General features: G+C 40.6%; 1 protein-coding gene across 1 annotated transcript; it reads left to right on the plus strand.

The window, feature by feature from the left end:
* Positions 1 to 220: 220 nt before the first annotated feature.
* On the plus strand, positions 221 to 6,550 carry LOC124660399 (ATP-citrate synthase beta chain protein 1). Its single transcript, XM_047198208.1, has 17 exons — positions 221 to 353; positions 2,184 to 2,295; positions 2,382 to 2,484; positions 2,629 to 2,694; positions 2,781 to 2,904; positions 3,186 to 3,320; positions 3,676 to 3,736; positions 3,822 to 3,898; positions 4,234 to 4,389; positions 4,493 to 4,621; positions 4,726 to 4,858; positions 4,960 to 5,087; positions 5,216 to 5,321; positions 5,392 to 5,468; positions 5,565 to 5,635; positions 5,766 to 6,050; positions 6,201 to 6,550. The coding sequence occupies exons 2-17, from the start codon at positions 2,196 to 2,198 to the stop codon at positions 6,274 to 6,276; spliced, it is 1,827 nt and encodes a 608-aa protein (XP_047054164.1). The 5' UTR covers positions 221 to 353; positions 2,184 to 2,195; the 3' UTR covers positions 6,277 to 6,550.
* The last annotated feature ends 470 nt before the right edge of the window (positions 6,551 to 7,020 follow it).

Consider the following 7,020-nt stretch of genomic DNA (forward strand, 5'->3'; position numbering starts at 1 on the left):
ACTAAGATTGTAGCCGATCGGATACGACATGGTAGCCTCCCATCCCATCCCATTCCAGATCCAGTTGCCATTCTACAGCAGTGAAATAAATGGACATAAGGAAACTTGAGTCGTCCCTGCGGCTTATGGACCCGGTTCAAACAGTCATCGCGGCGTCGTGAGGTCGTGGGTAGCTGGGGGCTGGGTAGCGGCGTGCGTCGCCTACTTCATACCGGCCCATCTCCTACCTTCCACCACACTATAAATCCTTGTGCCTCCAGGCTCCGTCTGCCCTCCCCGTCCGTCCCCGAGACACGAATCAAATTCCGTCGCCGACCAATTCCGCCCCCGCTTCGCACCGCCCGCCTCGGAAGGTTCGCCGCTCCAAACCATGCTCACACATGCACTCCACGCACCTCCCTCTACTCTTTCTCCTGCTGCTGTTACTGCTCCCTCCGGCGTTTGGTCCAACAGCTGGTGGGTCAGGTAGTTGGGCGCTGCGGATCTGCGGATCTCTCCGCCCTGGCCGCGCGGTGTGCGGGATCCCGCGGCGTACCGTGGGGATCTCCCGCCCCCCGTTCGATTCTGTGGGGTTTTGGGTTTTTTTTTTCCGGGTTGGAATGCGCTGCCCTGCTTGCCGCGCCTGGCCCGAAATCGACCGAGAAATGCCCCCTCTGCCATGAGTTTTGCTTCGTTTTTGCCGGATCGACGCGTTGTAGTGTGGGTAGTACTGAGAGCTTCGGCTGCGTTTTGTCGGATTTGGGCTCTCGCGCTCGCCTTTTCTGTGGATCTGAGGAGATCTCGTGGTTTACAACTGCCTAACTATTTACATAATTTGGTTGCAGCAATGGGCAAGAGTTTAAACTTACCATCGGGTCTGAAAGTTGGAATGTTCACTTGGTTGGGAGTCCACTTGGCTAGCTCAACTCCTAATGGTCTTTTTTTAGTCGTTATATGAATTCTCTGAAGTAATAGCTCCCAAACTTAGTACTGCTTTAGATTTGAATCTTTGGATGCAAGCATGATTTAGGCATTGGGAGTAGTTGGGCAATTGTGGAATAAAATGTGCTCGTGCATCATGTCATCTGAGATCCGGTGCTCTGCTCAGATTCCAACTCATTCATATTTTATTACTAACTCCTCCATTACTTTTGTTGATTGGGCAATTTGAATTGTGTGGTCTCGATTGTCCTCTTTTAATAGAATTTCTGTGCTTCTACAGGCGGCGGTTTTAGAAACAAAATCACGCTTGGAATAACTATTTGATCACTTATTCCTGAGTCAGTTTGGTTGGCTCAGTGAATCAGTTGCTAATATTGCCCTGTATTCGCTATAGCTTGTCTGTGAGTGATGGCGGGTAGAAAACTCTGAGGGTAGCATGCATGTTTACATTTACTATAGATTTAATTGGAGCTAAAAAAAATTGAGATTCTATTAGTCACCGTATTTGAGATCTGGTGTTCTGCGCAGATGTCAGCTCCTTTATATGGTGTAAATTTTGTGGATCAGGCAGTTTAGATTTTCGCGGATGTCGTGTTTTGAACAGACATAGCTTGTATTTTTGTGCAGTTATATTTTCCGTTGCTGCCACGTAGTTGATCTGGTTGACGTCACACGATAACTTATTAAATATACGGGTTGACTATTTAAGTAACTAACTTTGTATCATTATGATAGCTGTGAACATTATTTACGAGTGATAAACACATTAACATGTTGGACTTGTCATTTTCATCATGTACTTAACTTATGACTTCTCTCATAGTTGATACGAGGCTATGATACATGATTCTTCCCTATGCCCTAAATGTGCATTGCTGATGTATCTTTTTATTTGCTCTAGGTTATGTCAGTAGGCCATTGTTTGAAATCATCAATTTTTTCTTTTAATATTGTTTTAATAAAAAGTACATCCCAGCTGTCGTTTTGTCGTTGATGAGATTCTCCGTGCGAAATATTTTTTTTCGAGAAAACGCGAATGACCTTTGTGTTTCATTTCACTGAAAAGATTCTCCGAATATTGTGAAGGAGAATGTTTGCCTTTTTTGTGACCAGCCATCTTATCATTTTTTTTGCTTCATTATGCTAACATGATTTCATTTTATTCAACCATTTTGATGGCTGTTAGGGGGCTTATGATTTATGCTATTTCTAAACAGTAACTCTTACTGTGGTACATTAGTTAATACCGGTTAATTTTGCAGAGGAAGTAAATCATGGCGACGGGTCAAATTTTCTCAAAAACCACCCAAGCATTATTCTACAATTACAAGCAACTCCCTATCCAACGCATGCTTGATTTTGACTTCCTCTGTGGTACATATTCTCCCTATCATTGGTTAAAAAGGATTACATAGTGTTTTATTTTGCTTGTTCCTTATTGACTTTGCACTGCTTGATAGGGAGAGAAACACCTTCTGTTGCTGGAATAATCAATCCTGGTTCTGATGGGTTCCAGAAACTTTTCTTTGGACAAGAAGAAATTGCTATTCCAGTTCATCCTACGTGAGTTCTCTGATCCTTCATTTATATTGTCTGAGTGTACAAGAATACAGTTGTTTCTTCGGATGCACATATTAGTACACTAGCAGATTGCTAGCAGCCTAGCACAACTTTCATGTAACTTATCTATTTGTGTACCTTTTGTAGAATTGAAGCTGCTTGCAACGCACACCCAACTGCCGATGTATTTATCAACTTTGCATCCTTCCGGAGGTTAGTTATTGTTTTGATAATCTTTCTGGGAAATAGTGCATGATGTGGAGCGACTCCAATTTTTCATTGTATTTGCGAATCTGCAGCGCGGCTGCTTCTTCAATGTCAGCTTTAAAGCAGGCAACTATCCGAGTTGTAGCCATTATAGCTGAAGGAGTTCCTGAATCAGACGCAAAGCAGCTAATTAGCTATGCACGTGCTAACAATAAGGTAAGGACTATATCTTACATGAATTACTGCTTCTAAATTTGTGTGTTCTTTGTGGGTTATCATCATAAAGCACCTAGTAAGAAAATATATACTCCCTCCGCCCCAAAAAGGATCTGCGCAGATTTGTCTAAATTTGGGTGTAGAAAACCTGCGACATCCTTTTTGGGATGGAGGGAGTATTAGAATTACTAAAGGGGTGTTGGCATGTTATATAATGCAGGTTGCCAGTAGCTTGCATATTTATTGTTTATGTTTGTGAAGTGATTTAATGATATCTGTAGGTCATCATTGGACCTGCGACAGTTGGAGGAGTTCAGGCTGGTGCTTTCAAGATTGGTGATACCGCTGGAACCATTGACAACATAATTCAGTGCAAGCTGTACAGGCCTGGATCTGTTGGTTTTGTGTCTAAATCGGTATGCTTTAATTCTGGTGTTAATAAAATCACTTCTCAAAAAGATACTTCACCATATGTATTTCTGTGTAATTCGCATTTGTAATAAAGTTCACAGAAAAAAAAAGAAACCGTCTGTTGCACACCCACTGTCTGTAAAGACATCTTTGTTGTTTACATACAGAGCTTTTGGAACTTTAGAACCTGAATACAATGCTTGGGGTTTATCTTTTTTTGTTATGGAAATGCTTATAATGTAAATACATGTCTGGAGCTCCTGACTTTCGATTTGCTTACTTTCTAGAACTCCACTTATTTAATTTGAATTTGACGACTGATTAGTACATACCCAAACTGAACTTCTATTACTTCAATAGGGTGGCATGTCAAATGAGATGTACAACACCATTGCAAGAGTGACAGATGGTATTTATGAAGGTAACTCTTTTGGATAAGTGTAAAGTGTCACATTTACTGATGCACATGAATAATGTGCCAACGCTAAATGTCTTAACATATTCAGGAATTGCAATTGGAGGAGATGTTTACCCTGGTTCAACTCTTTCAGATCACATTCTGCGTTTTAATAACATACCTCAGGTTCCACGCTTAACATTTCTATATAGATAGTGTTAACCTCTTCCTGTAGCAATTTAATGGTCATCATCTTTGTCGCACAATTGTCCTGTGAATATGAAATTATTCTTCTCTGCAGCATTGGCCATCCATAGGGCATCACTGTAACATGTTCCTTGGTCACATCCTTTTTACATTTTAATTTTTGGAAGGCAACACCTTTACCATAATATTGGGCCATTGTCTTTGGATCCAGTCTGCAATATACATTTTTAGGACATGAAAGTTGTATGGCGTACAAGTGTCAACTCTGGAGCAATTGTGTATCAACTTCACATTGTGTTATTTGTTGGCTTTAGGTTAAAATGATGGTTGTTCTTGGGGAGCTTGGAGGAAGCGATGAGTATTCACTTGTTGAAGCCTTGAAACAAGGAAAGGTTCAGAAACCTGTTGTTGCTTGGGTTAGCGGGACATGTGCAACTCTATTCAAATCTGAGGTCCAGTTTGGCCATGCTGTAAGTTCTAAACAAATTGGTGTTCTCTTTTCCTGGAGTTATGTGAGCTTAACAGTACACTCAGTATGCAAAGATCTGGTTTATTAATTTATTGGTATAACAGGGTGCGAAGAGTGGTGGTGAGTTGGAATCAGCACAAGGTAAGAATCAGGCGCTAAGGGATGCTGGCGCAGTTGTCCCGACTTCATTTGAAGCCCTCGAAAGCGTGATTAAGGAGACATTTGAGAAGCTGGTATGCTGATAATATTTTTGACACCATGACTGATGCTTTTTCAAGTATAATGATACAAAATTGTGTTTTGTGAAATCTAAGTTTGGGTTTCATTTTTTTTGCAGGTTGAGGAAGGAAAAGTTCCTGTCGTCCCTGAGGTTACACCTCCCCCCATTCCTGAGGATCTTAAAACTGCAATTAAAAGTGGGAAGGTCCGAGCTCCCACCCACATTATCTCCACTATCTCCGATGATAGAGGTTAGATTGGTGGCAACATGTTATTCTACATATGCTGTATAATTGTTATTTGCACTGCTGTCCCTCCCCAGAAATAATAAATGCGCATGTGTGTGATGCAGGTGAGGAACCTTGCTACGCTGGTGTACCCATGTCTACAATTATTGAACGGGGTTATGGAGTTGGCGATGTTATTTCCCTTTTGTGGTTCAAGCGCAGCCTTCCTCGTTATTGCACTCAGTTTATTGAGGTAATCTATGGGTAATATGTAGGATAATCTACAAAAATCCAAGCTCTAATGTGATAATCTTTTACCTTTCCCCCTTCTATATCTAGTGTTCATTTGATCCTAAAAGGGTTTCTTCATATGTCTGACAGATATGCATCATGCTTTGCGCTGATCATGGTCCTTGTGTATCTGGTGCTCACAATTCTATAGTTACTGCCAGGGCTGGAAAGGACCTTGTTTCCAGCTTGGTATCTGGTGAGCTTTTAATTCATACATGCAAACTTGTCCCGTTATGTTACTAAGACTTACGGTTGAAACATCACAGGATTGTTGACAATTGGCCCCCGATTTGGTGGTGCAATTGATGACGCTGCTCGGTACTTCAAAGATGCATATGATAGGGTGAGTCAACTTATTTCATACCCCTTTATTTTTTTCTCCAGCTCTATATTTATGCATTTTTAATTGCTCTAATAAAAATGTATCAACTGCTTCTAGGGTCTTACGCCTTATGAATTTGTTGAGGGCATGAAAAAGAAGGGAATCCGTGTCCCTGGGATTGGTCACAGGTATAATACACACATGATACCATAATAATCTTGCACCTGAAAATGGATTTCAGACATATAAATCTATTGCTCCAATGTACAACAAGTTCTGATGTATTTTCTCAAATTTTCATTTGTGTCTCCTTATTAGGATCAAGAGCAGAGATAACAGGGACAAGAGAGTGCAGCTTTTACAGAAATATGCTCACACACATTTCCCTTCAGTCAAGTACATGGAATACGCTGTTCAGGTGGAGACCTACACCCTGTCAAAGGCCAACAATTTGGTTATGAACGTCGATGGTGCCATTGGGTCACTTTTCTTGGATCTTCTTTCTGGGAGTGGAATGTTCAGCAAGCAAGAGATCGACGAGATCGTAGAGATTGGGTATCTTAATGGACTCTTTGTGCTTGCACGCTCAATTGGCCTAATTGGGTGAGTCTTGTTCTTCAATAGAGATATTTCATTAGTATTTTCTCATGCTTTTGCGACCAACATTTATTCAGTTATTGTAACTACATTATTTTTATTCTAATTACGTAGTTAGTTCTAATAATATTTCCAATCTGGTACTTGGATTTACAGGCACACCTTTGACCAGAAGAGGCTCAAGCAACCTCTGTACCGTCACCCGTGGGAGGATGTCCTATACACCAAGTGAGGCTGACTTGTTCTTTCAGCATGGCATCGTATTGGTTGTCCACCTGTGTGTACACTACATAAAATTGAGCATAATTGCATAGAATTCAAAGTTCTGAAAATGTTGATGGAACTAGGAGAGATGGAGAGAGAAGACCGTTACAAATGAGCACTGGTTGTGTGTTTTATGTAAGCTCCAAATGTAAGTGTTTTAGATTCTTCAACAGATATTGGAAAAGGATACTTAATAATTCTTTCATGTTATATCAATTAAGTTAACTTCGAATTTAGTTCGACATCTTGGGTAGTGCTGTAATGGTTTTGAGGCCCCCCAACACAAAATTCTGCCATTTTTCTGCAATTAAATGTCCATGCCTTGTTGCTACGAGCTAAAGATTTTTCAGAAACTTACTGGACAAACATTGTTTTGGTCTATTCATTGGTGTTAAATATGAATTTTCAGTGGGTCATGTCTTTTCTTTTGATGCACGTACCGCTACTTCCATACCAGGGAGCCAAAGTGGCCGGTGAGATTTGGTTCTTAATGTTTTTGATAAAATAAGCTAAAAATGGGATTAAAGCGGGATCCCACTTACACCTCCATATATTATGTGTAGTAGATAGATGCATCATGATATCTTGGTCAGTAGATTCTGTTTATTTTGCGCAAATATTTAAACGATCAATGCAATAAAATCTGCGGCAGCCATACCTTTCATAGGAAATCTTGGTTCCTTCTCCTCAATCTAAAATAAAATAAATAAAA

Source organism: Lolium rigidum, chromosome 6, assembly GCF_022539505.1.
Source record: "Lolium rigidum isolate FL_2022 chromosome 6, APGP_CSIRO_Lrig_0.1, whole genome shotgun sequence".
NCBI classification, from domain to species: domain Eukaryota; kingdom Viridiplantae; phylum Streptophyta; class Magnoliopsida; order Poales; family Poaceae; genus Lolium; species Lolium rigidum.